The sequence below is a fragment of the Symphodus melops genome, assembly GCF_947650265.1.
Source record: "Symphodus melops genome assembly, chromosome: 23".
Classification (NCBI taxonomy): domain Eukaryota; kingdom Metazoa; phylum Chordata; class Actinopteri; order Labriformes; family Labridae; genus Symphodus; species Symphodus melops.
In genome coordinates, this window is record NC_136713.1 from 4,056,632 (window position 1) to 4,084,396 (window position 27,765).

At 43.6% G+C, this 27,765-nt stretch overlaps 5 protein-coding genes and 2 long non-coding RNA genes across 9 annotated transcripts in view; 2 read left to right on the plus strand and 5 right to left on the minus strand.

The window, feature by feature from the left end:
- On the plus strand, window positions 1-17,540 carry LOC306819052. Of its 2 annotated transcripts, none has more exons than XR_013778480.1 (3): window positions 1-28; window positions 17,169-17,222; window positions 17,380-17,540. It is a non-coding gene; the product is annotated as an uncharacterized lncRNA (long non-coding RNA). The 2 variants fall into 2 exon arrangements; XR_013778481.1 differs by lacking the exon at window positions 1-28 and adding an exon at window positions 16,838-16,921.
- On the minus strand, window positions 590-3,704 carry LOC306818885 (tubulin alpha chain-like). The gene is made up of 4 exons (XM_079336613.1): window positions 3,594-3,704; window positions 2,116-2,338; window positions 1,834-1,982; window positions 590-1,745 (listed from the first exon to the last, which is right to left on the minus strand). Exons 1-4 carry the CDS (start codon window positions 3,594-3,596, stop codon window positions 771-773), a joined length of 1,350 nt encoding a protein of 449 aa, XP_079192739.1. The 5' UTR covers window positions 3,597-3,704; the 3' UTR covers window positions 590-770.
- LOC306818884 (tubulin alpha-1A chain-like) lies at window positions 4,269-6,512 on the minus strand. Its single transcript, XM_079336612.1, has 4 exons — window positions 6,410-6,512; window positions 5,750-5,972; window positions 5,495-5,643; window positions 4,269-5,422 (listed from the first exon to the last, which is right to left on the minus strand). The coding sequence occupies exons 1-4, from the start codon at window positions 6,410-6,412 to the stop codon at window positions 4,442-4,444; spliced, it is 1,356 nt and encodes a 451-aa protein (XP_079192738.1). The 5' UTR covers window positions 6,413-6,512; the 3' UTR covers window positions 4,269-4,441.
- On the minus strand, window positions 7,893-9,454 carry LOC306818706 (tubulin alpha-1A chain-like). The gene is made up of 3 exons (XM_079336405.1): window positions 9,232-9,454; window positions 9,003-9,151; window positions 7,893-8,927 (listed from the first exon to the last, which is right to left on the minus strand). Exons 1-3 carry the CDS (start codon window positions 9,410-9,412, stop codon window positions 7,956-7,958), a joined length of 1,302 nt encoding a protein of 433 aa, XP_079192531.1. The 5' UTR covers window positions 9,413-9,454; the 3' UTR covers window positions 7,893-7,955.
- On the minus strand, window positions 10,787-24,199 carry bin1b (bridging integrator 1b). Of its 2 annotated transcripts, XM_079336812.1 has the most exons (16): window positions 23,543-24,199; window positions 17,988-18,068; window positions 17,805-17,859; window positions 17,560-17,654; window positions 17,338-17,373; window positions 16,898-16,993; window positions 16,707-16,814; window positions 16,219-16,311; window positions 15,838-15,923; window positions 15,681-15,756; window positions 15,547-15,602; window positions 15,420-15,464; window positions 14,944-14,986; window positions 12,444-12,497; window positions 12,215-12,316; window positions 10,787-12,025 (listed from the first exon to the last, which is right to left on the minus strand). In XM_079336812.1, the coding sequence occupies exons 1-16, from the start codon at window positions 23,621-23,623 to the stop codon at window positions 11,924-11,926; spliced, it is 1,209 nt and encodes a 402-aa protein (XP_079192938.1). In that variant the 5' UTR covers window positions 23,624-24,199; the 3' UTR covers window positions 10,787-11,923. The 2 variants fall into 2 exon arrangements, with proteins under 2 accessions (XP_079192938.1, XP_079192939.1); XM_079336813.1 differs by lacking the exons at window positions 16,219-16,311; window positions 17,338-17,373 and having other exon boundaries at window positions 10,791-12,025; window positions 23,543-24,107.
- On the plus strand, window positions 19,754-24,499 carry LOC306819051. The gene is made up of 3 exons (XR_013778479.1): window positions 19,754-19,873; window positions 20,543-20,765; window positions 24,377-24,499. It is a non-coding gene; the product is annotated as an uncharacterized lncRNA (long non-coding RNA).
- Window positions 24,252-27,765, minus strand: part of LOC306819047 (indian hedgehog B protein-like) — a gene marked incomplete at its 5' end in the record, with an annotated part of 8,244 nt that continues 4,730 nt past the window's right edge. Inside the window, one exon of the mRNA XM_079336811.1 lies at window positions 24,252-25,726. Coding sequence (XP_079192937.1) covers window positions 25,047-25,726 — 680 coding nt within the window. The 3' untranslated portion in view covers window positions 24,252-25,046. The remainder of the gene's footprint in view (window positions 25,727-27,765) is intronic.

Consider the following 27,765-nt stretch of genomic DNA (forward strand, 5'->3'; position numbering starts at 1 on the left):
GAAGAAATCAGCATGAAAGGCCTCGGAGGTAGGATCCATAACTTTATTGTTCACTTCTGTAGTAAGATGAAGTTCCACTCTCTGACCTGCAGCTCAGTGGTACATAGACCACCCTGACCAGGTTTTAAAATCACCCGGCCCTCACAGCACCCAAGGTCTCAATCCATACGTTTCAGACAGCTTCAGTTTCCTTCTAAAATGCTTTTAATAGCAGTTAAGACTCCTTGAGTAAACTCATGAAATGCCTTGAAGATTCATTTTAATGAGCTTGCTGCTTCAGGTAAGAGATCCACTACATTGTGATGCATTTAAATGAGCCTTCGTTCTGGGGTCGAACATGTCACTCCAGGGTGATAAGAAAGCTTCAGTATACTGATGAACGTGCTTCTTTTTTATCACCCCAAACCAGACTTAAAAGCACCAGTTGCTAAAGGTGCAAATTCAGATTTTGTCTGCTGTAAAGTCACTTCAGACTTGAGTTCTGATCTGAAGTGTTGTCTAAAGTAGTTAAAGCCTGACTGGTGTGTGCTGCATCAGCTTGTGAATGTTTCTAAACCTGCAGATTAAAAAATAAAAACAGGACAAAGACTGAAGTTAACATTTTATTGGTTTGCACAATTAAAAACCAGACTAACGTAGCTCGCTGGAATGTGCACTGTAAGGAATGAGTCCAACTTTACAGCCACAGGGATGTAGACTGCTTTGTATTAAGTTGACAGGAAATGTTTGGACATGATCGAACCAGAGCCAGCTACGGATGTTTCAGGAGCTCAGTACTCCTCGCCTTCATCTTCCTCTCCAACGCTGTCAGTGCCCACCTCCTCATAATCCTTCTCCAGAGCAGCCATGTCCTCTCTGGCCTCGGAGAACTCGCCCTCCTCCATCCCCTCTCCCACGTACCAGTGGACGAAGGCCCTCTTGGCGTACATCAGGTCAAACTTGTGGTCGAGTCGAGCCCAGGCCTCTGCGATGGCGGTGGTGTTGCTCAGCATGCACACGGCCCTCTGCACCTTGGCCAGGTCTCCTCCAGGAACCACAGTGGGGGGCTGGTAGTTGATGCCCACCTTGAAGCCTGTGGGACACCAGTCCACAAACTGGATGGTGCGCCTGGTTTTTATTGTGGCGATGGCAGAGTTGACGTCTTTGGGCACCACATCTCCACGGTACAGGAGGCAGCAGGCCATGTACTTTCCATGGCGGGGGTCACATTTCACCATCTGATTGGCCGGCTCAAAGCAGGCGTTTGTGATGTCGGCCACTGAGAGCTGCTCATGATAGGCTTTCTCTGCCGAGATAACTGGGGCGTAGGTGGCCAGAGGGAAGTGGATTCGAGGGTAGGGTACCAGGTTGGTCTGGAACTCCGTCAGGTCCACGTTCAGGGCTCCGTCGAAGCGCAGGGAGGCGGTGATGGAAGAGACAATCTGTCCAATCAGCCTGTTGAGGTTGGTGTAGGTGGGGCGCTCAATGTCCAGATTCCTGCGACAGATGTCATAGATGGCTTCGTTGTCCACCATGAAGGCGCAGTCAGAGTGCTCCAGGGTGGTGTGAGTGGTCAGGATGGAGTTGTAGGGCTCCACCACAGCTGTGGACACCTGGGGGGCCGGGTAAACGGCAAACTCCAGCTTGGACTTTTTGCCATAGTCGACAGAGAGGCGCTCCATCAGCAGAGAGGTGAAGCCAGAGCCGGTTCCTCCTCCAAAGGAGTGGAAGATGAGGAACCCTTGGAGCCCAGTGCACTGATCAGCCTGAAACAGTCATGTTTTAAAATGTGGTTAGGTCGCAATGACATTATAGTAGTGACAAGGAGTTTGTGTAATGAGAATTTAAACTCACCAGTTTGCGTGTCCTGTCAAGAACCAGGTCAATGATTTCCTTTCCAACAGTGTAGTGCCCACGTGCGTAGTTGTTGGCTGCGTCCTCCTTGCCGGTAATCAGCTGCTCGGGATGGAAGAGCTGGCGGTAGGTTCCAGTCCGTACCTCATCTGAAAATGTCAACAGAATAAACTTAAAATATAACCAATGAACTGAAAGGGTAAAAAGTAGCATTTTTTCTAGACTCTCCCAAAATAGTTTATGGGGGTTGGCCTTCTTTTTCAGTATAATCCGTTTACTTACCGATCACAGTTGGCTCCAGATCAACAAAGATTGCTCGAGGAACATGTTTCCCAGCTCCTGTCTCACTGAAGAAGGTGTTGAAGGAGTCGTCTCCTCCTCCGATGGTCTTATCACTGGGCATCTGACCATCAGGCTGGATGCCGTGCTCCAGACAGTAGAGCTCCCAGCAAGCATTGCCCATTTGGGCTCCGGCCTGGCCGACATGCATAGAAATACACTCACGCTGAGGAGAGAAAAAGGGGGAAACCAGTTATAATCTTTATCATCTCTTACATTTAATTCATAAAGGGATAATACTCCTAACAGCTTTGTTCAGTCTTCAGAATACCTGAAATTTAAGAATATATTTTACAAATAGCAAACTGATATGACTGACGAGAAACACTTATAATTCTAATGTTAAAAGGCAAAGCGAATGTTTATTATTTCAGTTTGTGTATTTACCAGTAATGCATTCATAATTACTTTGTATATATTTTTCTGCTTCTTCCATGCATATTTTTTCTAACGGAAGAGTGTTCCATTATCTATTCTATATATTGTTACTTTTTTTATTACCTGCTACATTTTATTTTATATGCTGCTGGAACCTAAGTTCCCTTGAGGGAGTCATCCCAAAATGATCAATAAAGTTCAGTTTAAGGCTAAGGACAAAGTAACAGTTTACATTATACAGAAAAGGGCTGCACAAGTTAAGATCTCGACCCTCAAATATTTTATTCAGCTACGCCATCGACTCTCAAACTGCTGGTCGGTGAGTGCACATTTATCCGGAGCCTCAGGCGACATCTTTGTAGTTTCAGTAGTCACTGCTGAGCCACATGGCGGCTTCACTGCGGGGTTTTATCTGCCTTCAAGCTATGACTGCGCAGCCGCAACAGGCGATCAGTGAGAGAAAAAAAAAAACTTGAACCGCCTAAAGGGGCAGATGCAGGCTCTGCCCCCCCCCCCCTCCTACCTTTGTGTAACGTTCACGGACTGGGCGTTAGCTAATGGCGCCTCTTAACTCTTTGTACCCGCCTAAAGTTTTAAGATGACGACATTAAGGCAGAAAAACAATTATAAAGACTAATATTTACGACATACTTTAATGAGTAGGTTGATAAAGTCGGAGTCGCATTTTAAAAAGCTTGGGGGTTTAATAACGGCCATTTTTCGGCCATTTTGATTCAAACTGCAGCGCCGCTACATTGACCACACTCCGTATTATTACACCTCACACGACGGTAAAGAAACAAGACCAAATATAAAGTTATTTTAGATAAATTACACTGACCATTTTTCGGAGTTTTAAAAATTAATTAATAAATTAATTAGTTTTCAAAATTATCATTTCACCCCCCTCCCAAATAAGACAAAGGCGCGGTTTACTTGAATGATGTGTTTCGTTTAAAAAAACGATCCGCCGCTTGCCTGGTCGCAATAAAGTAAAACTGGGTCTCTTTTACATCATTTATATAGTTTGCATGAATGCTTACCATTTTTAATCAGTTTCTCCTTCCCGCCGACGTTGAAGAATCGGTTCTTGAAGGCAGTACTGACGAGGGGGGGAAAGTTGGGGGTATTTATACTTCCTCAAGGAGGCGGAGCTATAGTGACGGTTAAGCGTCGTTTTGGCGGTAGCGTACGTCGCGTGCTTTCAAATGCGGCTGGAAATATTCAGAGTCGTGCACTTCTGCTGCGTCATCGTACATGTAGCTGTTGTTATTTATTAGTTTGTAAAATAACATGTCACTCGGATAAAAACCTATCCGTCCATTCTTCATTTTTGATACTCTGAATTCACTCACTGGCGTTTTTAAAGTATATGAGCTCCGAAAGGGAGAAATTAGGAACGGCACCTGAAGGCATCACAATTCAAATACGGAACAGAGGGCCCTCACTCCAGCACATACTGTCCGATAATGGATGACTATGTGAAATAAATCGAACAAAAGAAGGCCTATAGCCTACGAGGAAAATGTTTGTGCAGAAGCTATAAATAAAAAGATCTAATCCTTAGGGATTTTTATTATGTAAAGTATGATATATGCTGTGACTGTGAGGAGGAATTAGAGCTCAATGTTTGTGGTTTAAAGAGAAGGAAGTGAGTGCAGCATGACCTATGCCTTGATTCAGGCCTGTGTTCAAACATTGACAACACTGCAAATGAATAATGCATGTTCAGTTTAATGTTTCAGGATAAAAACAATAAGATAAAAATTATGCCTCAATTTTTTTTAGCACAAAACAAGAATCTTGCAGGTCATTTGTGCTTAACATTCACAAATAAGTGTATGTCAGATAATGATCATCATTGAATTTCGGACCTGAGGTCATTGCAAACTTAATATTCTTCCCCCTCTTCCTCTCCTTCATCTCCGATACTGTCAGTGCCCACCTCCTCATAATCCTTCTCCAGAGCAGCCATGTCCTCTCTGGCCTCGGAGAACTCGCCCTCCTCCATCCCCTCCCCGACGTACCAGTGGACGAAGGCCCTCTTGGCGTACATCAGGTCAAACTTGTGGTCGAGTCGAGCCCAGGCCTCTGCGATGGCGGTGGTGTTGCTCAGCATGCACACGGCCCTCTGCACCTTGGCCAGGTCTCCTCCAGGAACCACAGTGGGGGGCTGGTAGTTGATGCCCACCTTGAAGCCTGTGGGACACCAGTCCACAAACTGGATGGTGCGCTTTGTTTTTATTGTGGCGATGGCGGAGTTGACGTCTTTGGGCACCACATCTCCACGGTACAGGAGGCAGCAGGCCATATACTTTCCATGGCGGGGGTCACATTTCACCATCTGATTGGCCGGCTCAAAGCAGGCGTTTGTGATTTCAGCCACTGAGAGCTGCTCATGATAGGCTTTCTCTGCCGAGATAACTGGGGCGTAGGTGGCCAGAGGGAAGTGGATTCGAGGGTAGGGTACCAGGTTGGTCTGGAACTCCGTCAGGTCCACGTTCAGGGCTCCGTCGAAGCGCAGGGAGGCGGTGATGGAAGAGACAATCTGTCCAATCAGCCTGTTGAGGTTGGTGTAGGTGGGGCGCTCAATGTCCAGATTCCTGCGACAGATGTCATAGATGGCTTCGTTGTCCACCATGAAGGCGCAGTCAGAGTGCTCCAGGGTGGTGTGAGTGGTCAGGATGGAGTTGTAGGGCTCCACCACAGCTGTGGACACCTGGGGGGCCGGGTAAACGGCAAACTCCAGCTTGGACTTTTTGCCATAGTCGACAGAGAGGCGCTCCATCAGCAGAGAGGTGAAGCCAGAGCCGGTTCCTCCTCCAAAGGAGTGGAAGATGAGGAACCCTTGGAGCCCAGTGCACTGATCAGCCTTTAGGAGAGCATATCATTTTTAATCCATGGCTTTTATATTCAAGTATTGAGTATCTGTGAGAAAACTCACCAGTTTGCGGATCCTGTCAAGAACCAGGTCAATAGACTCCTTGCCGATGGTGTAGTGACCACGGGCGTAGTTGTTGGCTGCATCTTCCTTTCCAGTGATTAGCTGCTCAGGATGAAAGAGCTGCCGGTAGGTTCCAGTACGGACCTCATCTGTAATTGGGAAAATTAAACAACATATTATTAAAGTTTGCGTGACAATTTCATTGTCCCAAGACCCTGTCTAATTTGTTCTGTAGCTGGGAAAAAGTGATCTTACCAATCACTGTTGGCTCCAGATCCACAAAGACGGCTCGAGGAACGTGTTTCCCAGCTCCTGTCTCACTGAAGAAAGTGTTGAAGGAGTCGTCTCCTCCTCCGATGGTCTTATCACTGGGCATCTGACCATCGGGCTGGATGCCGTGCTCCAGACAATAGAGTTCCCAGCATGCATTGCCTATCTGAGCTCCAGCTTGGCCAACATGGACAGAGATACATTCACGCTGAAAGTACAAGTAGTTCAGATTTTTGTTTTCATTTTGCAACTGTAGTGCTAACCATAAAGGTCATTTAGATCATTTTGTTAAATCATGTGCAGAGGTGTATGTCCCTTAGAGAGGAGGTGTGGCACAAACCCTTTGTCTCTTATTGAGTGAGTAAAACTGACCCAACAGTCACTGAACATACAGTAATCACAAAATTGGTGGCAGGAACATTTTAAAATGCTCTGAAGACTGTGTGTCACTGTATCTCAGCAAGAAAAAAGCTTAAAAATATCCCAATAGCCAACTACTCTTTGGAGACATCTAATTGTAAAACAGGACGACATGATTTTAAGCAATTTAATCTGACAAATCTCCAGCATTTCCTATTATGGCCTTTTTCGATAAGTTATGTAAGGTTACTTGTGTAAAATGTATAGAATTAAAGATTTCCTTACCATGTTTTTGCTGCTTGAAACAGTCCCTTGTCACCTGTAATGAGTAGCTGGGGTTGTTGTGTTAAGTACAAGTGAGGGATGATGATTTATAGTGCCCCATCTCTAGGCAACAGCTTGGCATGTTGTGGTAACTGGAGGAGCTGGGGAAGCAAACACCGTTTCTTTTGATGAAAGATGAGGAGGAAGGAGCTCAAAAATCATCTGGTATGCTCCCCTGCACAGATCTAACAAACAAGGGCTGTTCTTACACAAATGAGTAACCAACAACAAAGACCAGAGTAGCAATGAAATATGACCCATGTCTATTTGCCCTCCCTTCAAATTATATCCCTTATATTTAAGGTATGTTAGCTGTTGCTATCTTGCGCTGAACAGGTACATGTTCAGACTTGCTCAAGGACCCTTAAACAGACATTTCTTTGACTGCTGAAGTCCCTGATCTTTCAGTTATCAGACAATGGGTTTGTGGATACAAACAAACTACTGTAATGTAGAGCTGATAAAAAAAAGAACTTGATACTATCGGCATAGCACATTTGGAGCCTCTCTTTTCTTATCTTGAAGGAAGGAGGAGAAATAGATACATCCACAGAGTGGCATACATAGGCTTCTGTTACAGATAACTGCTGCATCACTCCGTCAGTCCAGATTCATTTGCAATGCAAAGTTATCTGCATGCCTGGGAGCACACTGCTGCACACTCCACTCAGAGGCAGGTGACATTTGAGATCACTGATTGTTTTCTAAGAGATAACAGAACATCACTGTTCATGATACATATTTCCACTGAGTTTAAAAAACACCACAGAAAGATGTGAGCTTGGTGGTTGTATTGACTTGACTGGATACATGCAGTTATTAAAAGTGAAGATTAACAAAGAGTTTTGACCTCTACCAAGAATTTCCCCCAGACAGATTAAGGCCAGTATTATTTTTTTTGAAGGACTTACTGAATGTTAGTCAGAGTGCATTAGACAGCTGCTGACCTTTAAACAATTCTGTTTGCCTTGCTTTAATGGAAAGTTTTATTACACAGTGATGAGCTACCGTTTCAGAGTTTTTCCTGCCTGGTAAAAGATCAACTCTTGAGAAAATCCTTTTCAGTGGCACAGCTTTTCTGTTCACATCCATATACTCTGTAGTTTGAGTTTGAATGTCTGTTATACAGTATGTCTGATCTATCAGTAGGTAACCGTAGAAATACAATAACAGACTGCTAAGTAAGAATTGCCTGAACAATTAGTTTCCCTGGTTTGTCCTTTCTTAAGCGTTGGTTGCACTCAGATGGCTGTTGACCCAAACATGCCAGTCAGAGGTGTGTGTGCACTTTAAACAATGGCTCGCAGGAGTACACTTAAAAACAACACATCTGCTCACAACAGGAAGGCTGCGACAGAATTTGAATCATTGTTTTGTTTTGTTTTTACAAATTGACAGGACAAATGTTTAGGACTTTGCTTTATTTTACCTTCAGTATGAGTACAACTGGATTCAATAGTGTCTTCATTGTGTGATACTTTTCAAAAATTGTGTAAGGCTTTAAGTCCTATTCCCCCTCTTCCTCTCCTTCGTCAACGCTGTCAGTGCCCACCTCCTCATAATCCTTCTCCAGAGCAGCCATGTCCTCTCTGGCCTCGGAGAACTCGCCCTCCTCCATCCCCTCCCCGACGTACCAGTGGACAAAGGCCCTCTTGGCGTACATCAGGTCAAACTTGTGGTCGAGTCGAGCCCAGGCCTCTGCGATGGCGGTGGTGTTGCTCAGCATGCACACGGCCCTCTGCACCTTGGCCAGGTCTCCTCCAGGAACCACAGTGGGGGGCTGGTAGTTGATGCCCACCTTGAAGCCTGTGGGACACCAGTCCACAAACTGGATGGTGCGCCTGGTTTTTATTGTGGCGATGGCAGAGTTGACATCTTTGGGCACCACATCTCCACGGTACAGGAGACAGCAGGCCATATACTTTCCATGGCGGGGGTCACATTTCACCATCTGATTGGCCGGCTCAAAGCAGGCGTTTGTGATTTCAGCCACTGAGAGCTGCTCATGATAGGCTTTCTCTGCTGAGATAACTGGGGCGTAGGTGACCAGAGGGAAGTGGATTCGAGGGTAGGGTACCAGGTTGGTCTGGAACTCCGTCAGGTCCACGTTCAGGGCTCCGTCGAAGCGCAGGGAGGCGGTGATGGAAGAGACAATCTGTCCAATCAGCCTGTTGAGGTTGGTGTAGGTGGGGCGCTCAATGTCCAGATTCCTGCGACAGATGTCATAGATGGCTTCGTTGTCCACCATGAAGGCGCAGTCAGAGTGCTCCAGGGTGGTGTGAGTGGTCAGGATGGAGTTGTAGGGCTCCACCACAGCTGTGGACACCTGGGGGGCCGGGTAAACGGCAAACTCCAGCTTGGACTTTTTGCCATAGTCGACAGAGAGGCGCTCCATCAGCAGAGAGGTGAAGCCAGAGCCGGTTCCTCCTCCAAAGGAGTGGAAGATGAGGAACCCTTGGAGCCCAGTGCACTGATCAGTCTGCATGAAAACAGAATAAAATAATTCCCACTCTAATTGATTTTAGACTGAGCTTTTCTTTGCAAGAAAACTCACCAGTTTGCGGATCCTGTCAAGAACCAGGTCAATGACCTCCTTGCCGATGGTGTAGTGACCACGGGCGTAGTTGTTGGCTGCGTCCTCCTTTCCAGTGATTAGCTGCTCAGGATGAAAGAGCTGCCGGTAGGTTCCAGTACGGACCTCATCTGAAAATGTCAACAGAATAAACTTAAAATATAACCAATGAATTCCAAGTGTTCATCTACAGTTGGTGGACTTTTTTTACCGATCACTGTTGGCTCCAGATCCACAAAGACGGCTCGAGGAACATGTTTCCCAGCTCCTGTCTCACTGAAGAAGGTGTTGAAGGAGTCATCTCCTCCTCCGATGGTCTTATCACTGGGCATCTGACCATCAGGCTGGATGCCGTGCTCCAGACAGTAGAGCTCCCAGCATGCATTGCCCATTTGGACACCGGCTTGACCAACATGGATGGAGAGGCATTCACGCTGGAGGAAAGAAAATAGATGTAAACCTAAAAAAAGTGTTGAACTGCTGTTTTGTGTTAAATCTTTTGCAAAAAGATTTATGCAAATTAATTCATTCACTTGAGATGCCTGAAACTGCTTACCATTGTTATAATTTTCAGCTGCTGATGTTGAGTATCTGCAGGAAAATCCTCAATCAGTTTGTCCCCAAAGACTTCACCTCTACTTATAGTTCATCCAAACTCTATGGTTACAATGTTTGTTACCATAAACTGGGGTTAACTGGGTTTAGCAGGGGGGGAAAGCAAATAACACATTATGCAAACATGGTCTGCCACACTTCAATAAACCTCCTTCCTGCTCAGGGTAATGTATAACTCTGACCCTCACACAGAGCAAGCACTCAGGACTCATTTTAGTCACAGCAAACAGGGCAGTGTTTGGGTATTTGTGGAGACTAATGAACTCAAAGCCCTGTAGGGGGTCTGATGTCTCCATAGAGATCGAGGCAAAGCGTGACTCCACAAAGAATTATACAAAGTCTGGGGCAATCCTAAACTGCATTTCAGATGCATTTTAAGTAAGCAACAGTCCAAATATGTACAATCATTAATACCCTTGTGCTAAAGATGAAACGCTTCATAGGTTTGAAAAAATCCTGCAGTTTGCTGAATGTAGAATGGGACTTAAACTTTGGCTGCAGCAAAGGGATAAAATGTCATACTGATATATGAGAAAGAGGTGAATATGATGATATGTTTTCCAGAAATGATCAACATGCTGTTATCTGTAAACTCTTCAACTATGGAAATTGTTTGACATGTTTCATGTGCATGCTTTGGAGTTTTGGTTTGGTTAGTGGTGGGTGTCTGCAGACAAAAAACACACAGAAATGATCCTTTGCAAGTAATATGATCACTCCTTCGATTCAGACAAACAACTGGGTCTCTGTGATTCTGAATGATCGGACCGAGGTCTGCCCCCTCACTGCAGTTTGATCTGCTGTTGAGTAAAGGAAGCCCCTCCTCCCCAGGAGACCCAGCTTGGCTGCTCTGTTGTCGTTCTCCATGATTGGCTGTCCTGTTGTTATAGAAACATTGAAGGTCACACTGGTATGAAGCACAAACAGTCGGCAGGAAAGTAGATTAACAGGAACGCCCAAGATCTGGTCTGTGGTTTATCCTGACCTGGTTATCTAGTTATCCAACCCAGGATAACTAGATTATGTCATATAGAAGCAATAAAAACTAGACGACGTTCATGTGAGTGTCACTTGTATTTATGAAGCTGAGAGGTAAAAAAGAAGAATAGACTGAGCCAACTGAAAACATAATTAGGATAATGAAGATTTCAGTGTTTAATGATACAGACTGATTAGCAGACCCAGAAGAAAGTAACAGGTGAGACACACATCACATTGACAAGTTGCTTGTTGTTTCATTCATTTTTAATGAATCCATCAGGCAGTGCAGTAGTTACCACTCTGACTTATTCCTACCTCATTCATTCCACACAATGTAAAAATGAGCTCTGCATGGGTTTCATTGTTTTGAGCTAAAGTTCTACATGCTTCAGTCTCTTGTCATTTTTCTACCATGGACAAAGTGTTTTTACAGCAGTGATCGGGTGTTTTCTGGAGAGAAGAAAGTTCAAGATTCAGAGTCCAAACTGCCCCTCAGAGAGTCTGATTTAAATAAATGACCACATTTAAAAAAGACTAAATAACATGTGTCCTGTGTAGGAAAGGAGGATAACTAATCTAGTGTTCAGAAAGAAAATCTGCAACTCAGTTTCAGAGTGAGATTTTACATTTCATTCACCAACAAAAAGAGGATTTAAAAGTCAAAAGGAAGCCCCCACATCCTGAAAATGGCCAATGAAGTAAAGGAAAATTTACTGTTCCCTCTGATGATCCTAGATTCAAAACACTGTAATGATTTTCACTCAGGCGTCACCTGCACGCGCTCGTACATTTCAAACACCCAGAGCCACCTTAAAGAACGCAATGACAATACAATCAAAGGCTTCATGCAAGAACAGTTCTCATAATTGTTCAAAAGTCCTTCACAAAACACAACATAACATAGTTTGACATTCATACAGTACATCATGACTTGTGTTTAAATGTTTCATTTGAGTTCAGCAAATGAAGAAATAAATAATGCAGGAATAAGAAATCAAAACAAATCAATATGTTTGCTTTTTGTGGGAGATTTGACTAAAACACTGAGATGACTACAATATTTCCACAAGTTGATAATTTTGTAAAACATATTCACTCTCCTCTCAGCCCTTTTACTGAGCTGTATATAAATGTGTTTATAATAACTGGCACCATTTTCAACAGCATTAAACCTTTTGGTATCAGTGAAATGTTTAGAGCATATTTCCAATCATGCACCGATGCTTTCTGGTGTGTAACAACCGAGTCTTTTCCCATTAGAGATATCAGAGGAGTTCTGGGAGCAACATCTTTATGTAGCCTGAAACTCAAACCTTCTGAGTAAAGTTTTCAGGGAAAACACCTTTGGCTGAAATATCTTTGCTCTCAGCCCAGTGAGACTCCTTTACGCCCAACAGCCAGCCATCGTCCTGCAGAAACACAAATGAAGTTTGAAACATTTCGAATAATGCATTAGTGGATAAAAAAAACAATGAGCATTTATATTTCCACAAAACAAGAACAAGAGTTTCTGCTCTACTGCTGCCTGGTTGAGTTATGGTGCAAACCTTTTGTCTTTTGAACACAACCGAATGGGAAAAAAAAGTCTGAACAATGACCTGTTCATCAGGGTTGTCAAAGGCCAAAACAAGCACAGCATCTCCCATCTTCAGCTCCAGCTCATCACCGTCTGTGGCGGCGTAATCATGTATCGCTTTAACCTGAAGAAAACACAAATGTACAGTTTGGATTGAATATGGACTGTGAGTAACCCAGTAACATGTACTCTATAAAAACATACATTTATGATTAACAACTAAATTAATTCCAGGCATTAAGTTTTCTAACCTTGTAGATAAAACCTGGAGGAAGGTCCCCCCCTGAGCCATTGGTCACTGCACTCTGCATCAAAAAATAAAGAGGAAAATTAGTTACAAAGAAACTCAAAGAAAGGGTTTAAGTTAATGTTACTATGTACTCAAGAAAGGTAGGAAGTAAAAGTACAAGAAAGTAAGAAATTAAAGAAAGTTCGGGCCTGTTCTTGACCCTTGAATCCAAGGTTTTTTAAACTAGTGATATTTGCAAGCTCCAACCGAGGTCCACCCTGCATCCCTGTCCTGCAGACCCCACCCGTACCTCTCCATCATCGCCCCAGCCACCCTGTCCCACTTGGGCTCCATCGTCGTCCCAGTTGGGTTCTGTGTACGACTGAGCAGCATATCCTCCATCGTCGTTCCAGCTCTCCTGACCCTGAGCTGTTTCTGCATCGTCCCAGCTCGGCTGTGCGTAGCTCTGCGTGTTGCTTTCATCGTAGTCCCAGTCCCCCTGGGTCTCCTCAGGGTTTTGGTGATCATCCTGATCTATGGGGGTCTGCTCTTGCTAACGGTCAGGATTTAAGGAGCATTGTGACGGTTTGGAAGCAAAAGGAAAGGCAGGTCGGAGGAGGAGCGGAGGTTGATGAGTTGGAAGGATTTAAAGGAAAATATAGGTCAAAGCCCAGGTGATGTGGGAGGAAGGTGGTTTGATAAAAAAGAAGGATGCTGTTGGAGATTTATCTCACCATCAAAGTCCAAAAATATGTAAAAATGTAGAAAGATGAGTAGATGTGGTGGAGTCTTTCTGAAGGCAAACTAAAAACGGTACATAGCTAGTTTGTTTTTTTATGATGACAATAGAAAATAAAAGAGAGATTTTTTCTCTGGAGCTGAGCTTACCCATGAGTCCCATGATGGCGCCTTCAGTGAGGCATTAAAAGACAAGACAGTAAGGGAGATGAAAGTGTGGTCTTCCAATCTGAATTATACAATTTATGTTTCATGTGTGTCATAGAATTCTATCAGACTCGTAGAAGCTTTGCAGATTTTGCTTGAAAACATCTTCAACAATATGCATATTCATGTTATTTTCATGCACTAATCGATCATCTAATTCCAAAAAGACAAAAGACCAGAAACATAAATAGAATGTGTAATTAGTCCATCACCATCCACATGTTAGTAATGAAAAGTAGAGCAAACACTCACATGCAAAGAGAGGCTGAACGAGCATTCATGAAGAAAGCCATGCAGTGGATTTATGTAAGTGAGCGTGAACAAAACTGGAGGGTCATTAAAAGGCTTGTGTGTGTTTACATGCAGTTTAAATGGCAAAACCATTTGATTCCATCAACATTTAAAGTGTGAAAGTGTAACTGTCTACCTTTCTTTGGGGGAAAAAAATCAACCCCAAATCTTCAATGTGAAGATTCAAGGGTTTTTAAAGACACTCTCTAGAGGTAAAGAGGTAAGCTTAAGAGGTAAAGCTCTTTTGAGCTGGAAAAATATATATAATAAATGATCAATTATTGTAATTGATTTGGGGTTTTTGTGTGTAAACACGGCTTTTCAAACCCAGCACCCACCTTGGGAGCTGGACATGTGATGGGCTGTAAAACCTCCACATCCCAATCCAGCAGGTTCACCCCTGAACAGGGCTCACTCTGCCTCACACACACACACACACACACACACACACACACACACACACACACACACACACACACACACACACACACACACGTTCATACACTCAGGTTAGGAGGGTTTAATATCTGGGGAAATATTGCTGTGGACATTCATCACAGTGGAGCTTCAAGATTTGTGAACAACTGCATCTTAAATAAGAAAATGCAGTCCTGACGTGTAAGTCAGATTTGAAGAGATAAGAGATGCCTTGCTCATGGGCCTCGCCTGTTTGACTTCTACATACGTCCACTAACTCAGAGACACAGAACATGTTCAATAATTCCCCTTTGTGTGTGCTTTTATAACTACTGTGATTTGATTCTGTGTTTGACTCTGTTCAAACCAGCCAGTAGCGCTCTGACCTGCTGTGTCGTCGTGGAAGTGTAGTCGGTGTTAGCATCAGGCACTGCGGCCTCGGCCTCGTTCTCAGTCTCGTCCTCGGACTGGTCGGCATGCTGCTGTCTCTGGTCCGGGGACGGTGTGAGTCTGGGTGGAGGCCGACTAGGAGGAGGACCGGACCTCTTCACCACCAGCAGGGTTAAATTTCAAGCAAAAAAAATCAAACATGCGTGCCAGCATGCAGGAAGATGCAGAAGAGATTAGTCGACACAACATGATTTGTAACGTTATTTGGTTTCATGGTGGAAGACCTGAAAGTATTGATCACATGTTTTAACCATAACTTGGATGTAACACTCGTGTTTGTGACGTCCAAAAGTGAGTTTTCTGATCTCGTCTTCTTTTGGCTTCTTTGTTCAATGAAGATATTCCTCGTCACCTTCATAAACTGTTAAATACTTTTGTCGTATTTTAAATCAATAATCAATGTTTCTGATTGTTTTTACCTTCGGTGCTGAGCTGGCTGACTCGCTGTGGTTTGCTTCCTCACTGAGAGAAGGAAAAAACACAAACAAAGAAAAGACAGATCAGGTATGGTCATGACATTGGGAATAAATGTGTGGCAGGCTCAGAGAAGAAGTTAGACGTCAGAGAAAAGGAGGAAATAGGAAAGACAGATTTACTGATTCTTGCACTTCTGCGCTTCCTCCACAAGAGGGCAACAAAATGCTTTAAACCAACAGTGAAACAAAGCTGACATTTTGAGCAGAGCATGCAGGTGGTGGATGTTACTGTTAGATCAAAATAAAGAAAACATTTGGATTCTTTCAAACAATGCAAAGTTCTCCATCACACTATTGTTTAACATAATCATACCGTCTTCTGCAAGATGATTTTTGGAAAACAAACAAACAATGAGCTGTTTTTTTTTTTAGATAAACAGGCTTTTGCATGCAGAGTCAGCATGCAGCAGATTCTTTACCTCTTGGCATTATCTCCTTTCTTTTCTGCTGCAGTGCCATCTTTTCTGCAGTAGGGGGCGGTGTGAGGGTCATTGCTCTCAATTATTCGACATGATGTAATATAAATGTTAAACTACGGCCACTCACTTGACCTGCCGCTGCTCTTCCAGTTTGGTCATGATGTCGTTCAGGTTTTGGCTGAGCTGAGGAGACACACGGAGCAGATCAACTTCTCTGACTGATCAATACATCATCTGATCACTATGATGTCACCCTCTCACCTTTCCCATCTCTCTGTGGAACTTCTCCTGATGACCTGCCAGACTCTGGAATGTGTTAACATAGACGCCAACACGACTGCACACACCACAGACAACACAACATTTTTAAGCATTTGGACCGAGTCATCTTTAAAGATTTGAATAAAAATAAACTTACTTGTCCCACAGTGATGGAAGCTCGTCTTGTAACTCAACGTTCAGCTCCTCGAAAATCCTCTGAGCCCGGCCCAGCTCCTCCTCAGCCTGCACACGCGCAAAGATATACAAACAGATTCATGATGTATCTGCACACTGCAATATAAACTCTTCAATTACAATTTTTCAGAAGCACTCGTTCATGCAAACAAACACAGGTCAGGGTTTCATAGCTACAGACGTGAGAAGCATTTAAATGACAACTGCAGATAAGAAGTGAATTGACGGGGATTCTGTCAAATAGCTGTGACACATATATGCAAAAAATCTGAGGTTTGGATTGTGGATCAGATCACAGGTTGGAGGTGAGGAGGGGGGAGTCAGTGATGAACCAGAGTGTCACCTGGTTGAAGGAGAGGTTAGTCTGAGCCACCTGGTGGGCTGATATCAAACCCTGAGCCCAGCTGGGAGCCGCCATCTCCAACAGAGCTGCTGGCTAACCGCACACAGCATGCAGGAGAGAGCAAGAGGAGGAGGAGGAGGGAGAGAGAGGGAGGGAGAGAGAGAGACGCCAGAAACAGGAGAGAGACAGAAAGAAGAAAAGCAAACAAGAACGATTCAAGACAAACCCAAACATGTTAATTAGCATTTGTTAAACAAGGAACCAATCAGTTTTAATGAACTTAACTGTCAGTTATCAATCAGTTGAAACATTACAGTAATTCAACAAACATCTTAAACCACCTTAAAACAAAAATGCATCCTTTGATTTTTGCATAAGCAGCCAAGCATGCTTAAACAGTAGTTCAGTAATCTTCTTAACCGTGCACACACACACACACACACACACACACACACACACACACACACACACAGTCAGTCAGTGTTTACCTTAGCGATCTTGGCCTCGTCCTTCTTCTTTCCTTTCTGTAAGGAGCTGAAGTGATGCCGGGCACTGTCGAAATCCACCATCTTCCTGTCCCTCTTCGCTATGCGAGCCTGCAGCACAGGACATCACAGAAAAACAATGTTGTTGTGTTTCCTCTTGACTTCCTCTGTTAGCGGAAGAACCAGAAACACACCTTGATATCAGGAAACTGGGCCAGGTACGTGTCCATGCAGGCCACAGATTTGTCGGTGAGGCTCTGGTGGTAGTCCAACCACAGAGTGTCTGTGTCCTGAAACATACACAGAACATGGTTTGTGTTGCACTGAAATCAAAAGACTCTGTATCACTCCTGCTGCAGATTTGTGTTTTTATACTGCCATCCTTTCTGGAGGCTGTGAAAATGTTCTGATTTTACGTTTCTGTTAGTTCAGATCTAAAACAAAACACTACTTCCTCTGTTGCAGAGCTGAACCAGTGATTGCCCCACAGAACCAAACTGGGAACCATCAACACAAGATGTAATACTCGCTTTCTAAAACATGTATTCCCTTCAGTGTGGCTGATATGATGATGCGTTTTTTTGTGTTAAGTTAGGTGGGCCTGACACTGATCTGGATTCTGTCTGCGTTTTACCTCTAAGTTATTGTCCATCTCCTTCTCTATCATCTCCTTCAGGATGGAAGAAGAGACGCATGCAGTTAGGAAGAAGACAAAGTGTTAGCAGGCAGAGAAAGAGGGGGGAAAGGATTCTTGTTAGTAGTGACTAGAGAGTCTCTGATGCAGGTGGAAGCAGAAAGCAAGAACATTTGTTAGATGGAAACAAGGAGGGTCTTCTCATCAGTTTGCTGGTGTCACCTCTGTCAGCGCGTCAATCTCCTCCTTTCCAAACCATTCAGGCTCGTACATGTCGGCCAAACAGTCCTGCAGCCGCCGAGATGCATCGTGCATCGCTGAAAGCAGACAAACAGAACTTTAGAGGGTAACATATAAATGCATGCCTCTCTGTCGGGCCCCTTTGTCTTACAGTGACAGCAATTCAACTTACAAAAATCTGCAATTACTGTGGGGGCTGCTGTACTTCATGTTACAGAAAAACTCACTTTTCACTGCCACCAGGTACGATTTTAGGTCCTTCTGCAGTTTGGTGCCTTCAGTCTGAGAGAGACAACACAACATGTAGTTTGAACTGGAAAATAAAGCAAGCTCTCTTCCCTGTTTTCTGAGTTCTTCAGTTTCTTTGAGGAATAAATTCATTAAAAAAAACAGCAGAAAATGATTCTGACCATCTGCTTGTTGAAGTTTGCCACCATCTCCTCAAACACAGTGTCCCGGGTCTCATCCGCTTTCCCGAGCTTCTGCAACACCTGCAGAGGAGATGACATGTGCAAATTATCCATCAATTAATCAACATATTGATCTGTGCCTGTATTCATTCCTGGTGCTCTATTCACATCTAAAAGTGGAGGCATGTTTCCGTCTATTTCAAGCTGGCTGTCAAAGCCATGTGTCTCCACCATGTCTACGCTCACACCAGCTGTGTGTGTGTGCATGTGTGTGTGTGTTTGTGTGAAAATCAAGATTGATCAATTGGTCTCCGTAGTGCCAGACGAAGCAATATTGAATAAAAATGATTCATATATTGGCGACTGTTGAACATTTTAATCAGGATTCTCGCATGAAGCTTTGAGTTTATGAATATTTGATCTGTTCGTGTGGTTTTCTTGGTGTTTAGACAAAAGAGGGCGTTTGTTTTGTTTTGTTAGTTGCAACAAGGTCACAGCTAATCTGATCTACTGTGAGCTCCGACACCATCAGCACCACCTGCCGCCATAATCCCGTGACAGATACACAAACCACGAGCAACACAACAACGGGACTTCCCCAAAGCTGCAACACACACCCACACACACCTGCTCACTAAGAATCCACGCACACACCTCGGAGCCTATTTTTATTCACCGAAGTGTCTCAATATCTGATTATAGCTCTCAGGGGAAATACTGCAAGTTAAAGTTGATCATTTAATATCCTGCAGAGATGCATGTGATACACCTGGACAGACAGAATGAATTCATTCATGCAAAAAGCTCAAAGAATACAGAAGTACAGCGATTACATGCTCAACTGCTTTTATTACATTTTCTATTCCAGTTTAAGTTTTTCCTCAGTGATGATCATAGAAAAATACAATATAGATCCATATGTATGCAAACAAAGGTGTAAAGGATGACTATGTAACAGGAAGCTGCCTGCAGAGAAGAAGAAACTGATTGCAACATTTTTAGCAAACCTTCAAATATATTAATTAATATATGAATCGTTATTTAAAAATGTCCTTTACAAGAGTGTCCTGGCTAAAACATGCAGCAGGAGTCGGGATGACCCTGATGAAGGCATCAAGCCAAAACGCATTGGTCTAATTTGTTAATAAAAAGTTGATCTTCATACTTCGTCACCATCATTATTATTCATGTTCAGGTGGATTATTGAAATCTGTTTCTGAAGGATATATCATTGAACATTTGTTCTATTAAAGTCCAGATCTATATTTGGACGACACACCTGGTGTATCTTTTACAGCCCTCAGTGTGTGTGGTTCATTGTGAAGCACTCAAATGTCTCATGATGCATTCAGGGGATTCTCGAAAAGTCTGGAAAGATCAAGTTACCATGCTGCACTCATGAATGTGTTAATGCGGGGAAAGAAAACGTCTTTTACAGTAAACTCAGAATGGGAATTACTTAGGTGTGTGTGTGTGTGTGTGTGTGTGTGTGTGTGTGTGTGTGTGTGTGTGTGTGTGTGTGTGTGTGTGTGTGTGTGTGTGTGTGTGTGTGTGTGTGTGTGTGTGTGTGTGTGTGTGTGTGTGTGTGTGTGTGTGTGTGTGTGTGTGTGTGTGTGTGTGTGTGTGTGTGTGTGTGTGTGTGTGTGTTCGTGTGTGTTCACTGACATCTCTCCAAGCCGTCGGTGTTCAATTTCACCCCCCAAAAATACCCCTGTTACAAACACACAGGAGGGTTGTGTGGTATTAAGAGGGACGAGGAGAAGGCCCACAGGAGTTATTGATAGATCCACTCCTCTACACATCTGAGCCCCACCCACAGCAGTGAGGCATCCTGGGAGGAAGGGAGGTGGGGGACAGGTGTGCAGGCCAAGCAGAGCAACTTCGAGGTTTGTGAAGTTTGGATCCACATTACTGTTCATAGAAAGTAATTGAAATGTGTGCTATAATGTTTCCTTATATGCTACAGTTTGTGTTGACTTATTCAAACTCTGAATTGAACTGTATTGAAATCCCCCCCCCGTTACTTTGGGGCAGTTTGCAGTAGAGTTTCTGCAGGTCATGTGTCATTCATGTTTTGAGGGAGAGGGGAAGGATGTAAGAGGTGTATTTGGGGAGGTGGGGGGAGGTCTGTGTCATGGGGTCTTGCCTCTTTGACTCTCAGCACTACACCGGGTCTCCTGCTGCTCCCTAAAAGGCACCTCCTCCCCCCTCCTTCGTCACCACACTCATCCGGATTCCAATAAGGGGAATTTTACCAGCATGCTCTGCAGCACAGCTGACCAGTTCATCAAGAGCGGCTGACATTACATCACTTTGATGAATAGGATGATTTCCAGGAGAAGGTCTGGATGATTCTGTGAGCTGCTCTGAACCAGATTCATACTGGTTGCACATAAATGATAAAGTTCTACGACACAGAGCCTCAAATGTGTTCCGTTTGTGTAAAATGGACATATCTGTGTAAATATAGAGTAGATTAAACTCAGCAGGTAGAATGTGTGATAGTGGAAAGTCTGAACACAAGTCTTCATCAGCCTCTGTCTGTTTCCTCTCAGGAGAGGAGATACACAGCAGAGGCAAACATAAAGCAAGCAGGATGAAGCGGAGGGTGGAGGGCAGTGTGCCAGCAGACAGCTGAAGCTGACTCTCCCCTCCTCCACCTCGGCCGGCCTTCAGAGGGAAGATGATACTCTGACCTTCCTCTTTACACCCGGAGCTCCAACCAAGAGCTCAGTCTCATCTGAAACTCTGTCAGACACCTATAATTTTACATTTAAGGTCAGTTTCTGCAAGCTGATTTATCCTTGTTTATTACGTTTTTTTAGGTCAGAGTTCACGCAGAACTAACTGTGTAACTTTTCGGGTTAATTGAAACAGAACAATATCGAGTTCTCTGCACGTATTTGAATGTCTTTCGGGTAAATGTGTCCCTAAAAACTGCGAGGGGAGAGACTGAGACACCATGGGGACTTTTATTCTGTCTCCGTTCACACTGCAGTGGTACCTACTCTGGAGCAGGAGCTACAAAGGTGCCTCTACCTCTGCTTCTGAGTAGCTACCACGGTGGTGTGAATGCAGACAGAGTCCCCGTGATGTGTAGTTCTCAAGTGGATCGTTCCTCCTCAAAAAATCCCCAGAACTGTTTGGTCTGAAAACACCTCCAGTTCAAAGCTCCTGTGGTGTGGAATTAGTAATGAAGTTCCAACAGTTCCTTGACCTGCAGTCTGAAAATGCAGAATTCTTACTGTGTTTTCCTTTTTTGCTCCAATACATTTGAATACATTCTTTGATGCCCTGCCCTGAAAACACAGGAGTGGATTAATGATTCTATTTCAGAAAGAAAGGTTTGGATTCAGGCCTAAATATTGGTTGTTTCTTTGTGGTGAACATATTTAAAAATGTAGTCGTATTCATTGAATGGATTCTATTGATTGATGCATCAATGCATTTAATCTCTTTGATATTGTGAAGGTTAAAGACATATTTATTAAGGTGCAGAAAATGAAGCTTTGTTCTCTGCGCCATGAAGTTTTGCAGATTTTAGGTTTTTTTTCCTGGAATGGGAGAAACTTAAATTACGAAAGCTGCTGTTCACTCCAAACGTCAGCAGTTCATGAATTTAAATCTGCAAGTCGACAGAAAACGTGACAAAATTAGGTTGTATTGTGTCTGTTTTTGGGAATTCCAGACGATGCATGTTGTATTTAGTTAACAGAACTCCACATAATGAACTCAATGGCAAGTTTTCCTCCATGTTGAAGACAAACCTGCACATAAACGAGCTCTCACATTAGAACAGGAGGATTTTGGGACACGTATGCTGTGTCATTCAGCAGCTTCTATTTAAAGTTCATCCTGAGCTGCTGAAATGATGTATTGGGTCTAAATGGAGAAACGACAGCAGGAGGACGCCGCACCTAGGAGTGGACTATGTGTTACTGGATGCGAGGTGCAGTTAGCTTAGCTTAGCATGATGGCTGGAAGCAGCGGGAATACTGCACAATCAGTATTTTCCTTAAGTAGCTTAGTGCTTTCAGATGCAAACAGTTTTTGTACCTTATAAGTGTGATTGCACTTTTACTTGTGACAGAACATCTCTGCAGACCAATTAAACTCATCACAGCAGCAGGCCTATACAACGTGTAGACCCATGTGTGAACTAACAGACATGAGCATGATATCAAACTTCTCACCCAAGCTCAAAAAAAGGAATACGCATTACTCCCATGTTAGAAACTAATCCCAAAACTCACTGGGTTTGTTAGAAAATGCAAGTACAGTGTAAGTATTGAATCGCAGACAAGCATGTCTTTACAATAAGGACCATGCAGTTAAAGGTGCAGCTGTTTTGAGGACCGAGCAGATCCTCCCTTTAGGGCGTGGAGGAAGATAAGGTCACAGTTTGTCTTATTGAAGGGTTTTAGATTAAAACACAAAAAGCAGAAACGGAACCCATGAAGTCCAAGAAACGCAGAAGAGTAAGTATGTGACTGACTGACAGCACTGCCTGTGTGTTACTGAGGTGATTAGAGGGTAAAACCTCAGCAGGCTTAGGCAACAGGAGTGATTAGGACAGACAATAATAACTCACAGACAGCACGCTGAACATCTACTGTTGATCAGGTTTCATTCTGTCACTTTAAGAGCTCCTCCTATCGACCACGATTCAGTACATGTTGTAGTAATTGACAGTGTGAAAAAATGTGAAGTCAAAATTCATTTGAATGATACCTTAAATTTAAGACAATTTATCACAGATTAAGTTTCTTATTTCTGTTTCTTACTTTGGAGTTTCAAAGCAGTCGGTGTATTATTTGTAGCTGCATTTCATTAATAATTTGCTTGTCCATTTTAAAACTTTCAAAGAAGTTATTCTGCAAGACTTTTGCTTTAACTCAATGAATTATCAGAATTATATTCTTGTAATATCGCACAAAAGGTGTTATGCACAGCTGACAATAGTAGTATCATAACTGATTTTAATTTCACATGTCTGTTCCTCAGCTGCAGACCTGCAGCTTGTTGAAGCTTTAGTCTCCTGCATGGGAAACTTCAACAGTGTGCAGTTGAAACATTAATTAATTAAGTATTAAGTAACAAGAATCCCTTAAAAACCTAAGATCTGTGTGTTGGAATGCCTGCACAGAACATCATTATTTGAAACTCAGTTATTCCCCTTAAGTTGGACAAAAATGAAATCAAGTATTTAGGACTATTCTTTCATCTGTTAATAAGTGTCTGTCTTCATTTGAAGAGCGAAATACATCTAATTGTTAATGTAAAAATGACACACTTCGGTTTTGTTGTGTTAAATGTCACAGAGGGTGACCCCTCATTTGTAGATCAGATATGGGTTCCTTAACCCATCAGACTCCCTTGATAGTTCCCTGATAAAGAACAACTCTCTGATTGAAACACACCTTAAATGACGCTTTTTATCGCACTCATGAGGAGAGTTTGACGCCCAAAAGTTGAAGGATGTGGTCTCACAGAGACTGGAGGACAGAGTGTCCCGCTGCCATGTGAGCCTCTGATAAGCTGAGGGAAAAGTTTACCTTCTCCTGCGCTCTGGTCAGCCTCTTCTGGACGTTGATGGCCAGTTTCCCGGCGGTGACCCCTTTCCCTGGCTCGGCCATGTCGCGCGGCGTGGAGGCTCCCCGGCGGTGTCAGGACCAGCGAAGAAGAAGAGGAAGATCGAGGGAGATATGTCGATGAAGGAGACCCTTCAGCAGTGCGTAAAACCCCTCCGGGGGGAGACCAGCTCACTGTGCGTAACTCTAATCCCGGTGACAGCTTCTTAAAGGTGCAATGCGTAATTTAATCCGGGTAATGTGTAGCAAAACAATCGAACACACAAATAAAAACAGTTACAAGGTGGAATTTGGTTCAGAGAGCAAGAGGACTGTTCAGATATCGTCGCTCTCACAGTTAATTGATGAAGACTTGAGCTGGATGTGGAGAGATATTAGGTTTCCTTCTCAGTTAGCCTCTTAAAGGCGCAGCAGGTCGTTATTATTAGCCGACATCTGTTGCATTCATGCAACTGGTGTGCTGCCGCCTTTACGCACGGATTTATTTATGCGCACAGTGCGCTTTCCTGTCAAATATTGTGAGGGCTAAATCAGTCCCAATGTGGACACGCGCGCGCACACGCACGGTGCACCTTTGGCTTGAAAAGGAAGCCGGTAGTCAGTGCGATCACGTGCCAGTAGGTCATCCACACCTTCACCACCAAACACTACAACAAATGACACAACAAACAACTGGTTTCTGTATAATTTAATTTAAAAAATAAATCTTTTTTTCAATATCTCTTCTCCCATAATAAAAACAAATGGATTTCTGTAAACAAATAACACTTAAATACACTCTATCATTCTCTGTTACAGCTGTTACAACAAAGAGCTTGGCATCCCTTTGGACTTCACTATGAAACTACATCCCTTAAATTTTACCTTAACACTCCACAACCTCACCCATCACCCTGAATTAATGAGCTTATTCCAGCACAGGTTAGTCCCTTTGGTTCTTAAAAGGCTTAGCACAACTGATCCAAGGTTTAGCATAGAGTTATTGGAAATGAATAAGTCAATATATGTATTGTTTCATTGGGATCTTTCATGGTCTCTCTGTAAGGAATAAGGTTTCCTCAGAGGACATTTAAGGACCCTTAAGGTTCAGGAAAATAACCTCATAACTTGCCCTTCTTTTTTTTAACTATGCTGTAACCTTGACCTTATAGTGTCATAAAGTAAATTTAATTTGATGTTGTGCTTCCACAGGTGATTGAAGTAACTTTTATGGGATTATTGTTTCAAAGTTTGAGTTTTGTGAGAATGCGTTCCTATCATTTCACAGCTTCTTCTTTTCCCCTATTTGTCCTGCAGAAAAAAACTCCCATCATGCCTCGGCAGGAGCCATAAAGTGTCTTCAGAAAGTTCATCATGCTCCTGCGTGTGCAGCTGTGCAGGCTGATGTTTGGAGTCCACCCAGGTATAAAACCAGGGACAAGGTTTTGTTTAAATTAGAATGTCATTCTGTGTTCCATGTTTCCCGCCCTCACCTGTCGCCCTGAGCCACGCCCAGCGGGTGAAGCCGTCCTGAGCCGAGCAGCTTTCTGCCCAGCCAGTGTAAAATCCGGGCGTACCAGTGGACCCCGTCCTTGTGGCTCCCCTTGGATCCAGTCCAGCTGTGGATCAGGCGGAGAGGGGAGAAGGCCCAGTGAGCAAGAGAGTGCTGATCCAGCACGGCGTAGCAGGACACCACCACTCCGTCCACCACCAGTGTCCCCTGCTGGGTCAGTGGTGCAAACGCCCCCCTTCCCCCTCTCACGCTGACCTGGGTGATCTGAGATAGACGTCCCTTTCCCACTTCACCCTCAGACACCAGCACACACTGTCCGGGCCGGACGTCGCTGGCATACATAGTCCTGACTGCTTCTTTGGCTGGCTCCGCCCCCTCAGAGCAGTTACCCTCGGTCACATACAGCAGGTGTGCAGCGGTAAGTGAGAGGTGGGCACTGGATGCTGTCTGCAGGGTGTAGAAGAGCTTCCATGTCCCAGGGTCACGGTCCAGGAAGGCCAGGACTTCACTGAATGCAAGCTCCCCCCCACTGCCTGCCAATGCCAGGACTCGCTCACCGGGGTGCAGGTCGCTCATGGACTTGTGACCACCACCCTCCAATGTGACCAAGGACTCGCCGGGGAAACAACCTCCAGACTTCGCCGCCACTGAATGATCTGTAGAAAGAAATATTTCAACCGTAAGAAATCTTAATTTTAACTTTTTGTTTAACTTTATTTTTCTGATTTTCGAAGTAAGCCGATTCATTATTCAGTTTACTTTCATGGGTCTGTGCTGATGTGGGAACTTATTTCTGACTGGTCACCATCATCACCCCAGTCAGTCTTTGCTTACTGAAAATGAGGAATGAGTTCAATACGAAAAGAGGTAACTCAGAAAATAAATCCTTTCAATCCCTTCAGCCAAATATTGACTATTTTATCCTAACTCACCATAACGGTACAAGAACATATGTGTGTGTGTGTGTGCGCGCGCGTGTGTGTGTGTATGTGCGTGTGTGTGTGTGCTTGAGAAAAAAGCATTGTGCACTTGAAAGTGACACCTGAGGAACGTCTCAAGGCTATCTGAGGATAAATATTTGGGGAGGTTGAGAAAAGCCAAGGCCAGGTGATAAGATAAGTCACCTGAAGGAGGAAGGAGCAGAGAAGGAAAATCAGCCAGCAGGTTAATCATCTGACAAACGCAGAGGGTCACATGACTGCAGGTCAACTTCAGGGCATTTAAAAACGTTAAAAGATGCAGACTGGACGGAGCAATGTGATGGTATCAAAAGGGTTCAATTCAAATTCAGAACTTCCCATCCAGCCCCCAGAATATTAAAAACCTCCGATGATTAAACAGTAAACACAAATAAAATCACAGGTCTAAAACACTCTCATGAGGTCGACGGCAGAAGTCACATTTCTCCTCCGACACCAACGCCTTCAAATCGGGCTTGACAGCAGTCAGTTTATTTTAAAGCAAATTTTAAAGTCTGGCCCCCACAGTATCTTTCAACTAAAAACAGGCCCTTAGTTGGTGACCCCTGACCGACAGGATCCTGCTACTTTGCTTCCCCCTAGTGGTCACGTTTCTGGCTGATTACAGACTAACCTGTTTAATATGTAACAGCCTTTTGAAAGTACTTCTGGTGATTTTGTTTTGTCTTTCCTCAGTTGGACAGATTTACCTTACCCAGGGAACAATTTCATTTCATTTTAGAGGACTACTTTTTGAGGGGAAAACAAGAGAAAACAAAAGGAGAAATCAAACACATGAAGAAAAAAAATACCAACTTGATTGGTTGCCCTTCTGATCAAGTCAAGGACTGGGCCCTCGCAACCCGATCTGGGAGGGAAGGAGAGAGGGAAAAGGAGGGAAAGGAAGAATAAAGGAGAAAGAAAGGGGGAAAAGAAAAGGAAAATCTCAGTTACCACTCAGTGTAAAATGTTTAACGTGGGTGTTTAAATTCTGATCCCTTTTCACATGAGTGTGTGACTTTCTGCACATCTGTGTGTTCATTTTAAAATGGCACATGTGTGTTACTTTTCCTGCTTGCTGCACAATGAAAACACACTATTCTAAATATGTTGAACCTCATTGTCAATATGTGCTATTCTGAGAAGTGTTTGCAGACTACAGCTTCTGATTTAATACAACAAGAGAGAAGGCACATTCTTGCTGGTATTTATGTGCAATCAAAACCCAACGATCACATCAGATGATGACAAAAGTTGTGACTGAAGACTTATTTTAATCCATACAGCAACAAAGAAACATGTTCACTGACTGACTTTCTGATTTCTTTAAATACACTGCCAGAAGCTTCAAGCATGTTTTTCATACTTTTCCATCCTGCAGTAGCCATGATACCCATGATCCTAAGATGTTGTTGCCATTAAAAATAATTCAGGGTCTGAATAAATAACTAAAACACTGTCTGTCTTAGCTGCAGAATTCATCCAAAATGAACCCTGAATCTAAACATGTGAACTGCAACCATCCAGGCAACAGTTTTTAAAGCTCTGCGATCAGATGCACATTTGGAGCTTCAGCTTCCATCTCACCTTCAGTTTTTAAAGAGTACCTTTGACTTTACGTCGAGAAAGAAGACCTTGTCATTTGCACTTAAGATTCAAACAGGAGAGTTTTATATCCGTCGAGAGGAGCTGCACATGAGACGCTGACATTAGCAAGACTTATTTCCACATTGCAA

Excerpts from the sequence above, each read along its gene's own strand:
- LOC306818885 (XM_079336613.1), bottom strand. Across the intron at positions 1,983-2,115 it reads TCTGGAGCCAACTGTGATCG|ATGAGGTACGGACTGGAACC; the intron begins GTAAGTAAACGG and ends TGACATTTTCAG. Across the intron at positions 1,746-1,833 it reads TTGACAGGACACGCAAACTG|GCTGATCAGTGCACTGGGCT; the intron begins GTGAGTTTAAAT and ends TGACTGTTTCAG.
- LOC306818706 (XM_079336405.1), bottom strand. The coding sequence starts at position 9,412 with ATGGGCAATGCATGCTGGGAGCTCTACTGTCTGGAGCACGGCATCCAG. Across the intron at positions 9,152-9,231 it reads TCTGGAGCCAACAGTGATCG|ATGAGGTCCGTACTGGAACC; the intron begins GTAAAAAAAGTC and ends TGACATTTTCAG. Across the intron at positions 8,928-9,002 it reads TTGACAGGATCCGCAAACTG|ACTGATCAGTGCACTGGGCT; the intron begins GTGAGTTTTCTT and ends GTTTTCATGCAG.
- bin1b (XM_079336812.1), bottom strand. The coding sequence starts at position 23,623 with ATGGCCGAGCCAGGGAAAGGGGTCACCGCCGGGAAACTGGCCATCAAC. Across the intron at positions 15,757-15,837 it reads CTTCCATCACTGTGGGACAA|TCGTGTTGGCGTCTATGTTA; the intron begins GTAAGTTTATTT and ends TGGTGTGTGCAG. Across the intron at positions 15,603-15,680 it reads TCCACAGAGAGATGGGAAAG|CTCAGCCAAAACCTGAACGA; the intron begins GTGAGAGGGTGA and ends GTGTCTCCTCAG.
- LOC306818884 (XM_079336612.1), bottom strand. Across the intron at positions 5,644-5,749 it reads TCTGGAGCCAACAGTGATTG|ATGAGGTCCGTACTGGAACC; the intron begins GTAAGATCACTT and ends TCCCAATTACAG. Across the intron at positions 5,423-5,494 it reads TTGACAGGATCCGCAAACTG|GCTGATCAGTGCACTGGGCT; the intron begins GTGAGTTTTCTC and ends GCTCTCCTAAAG.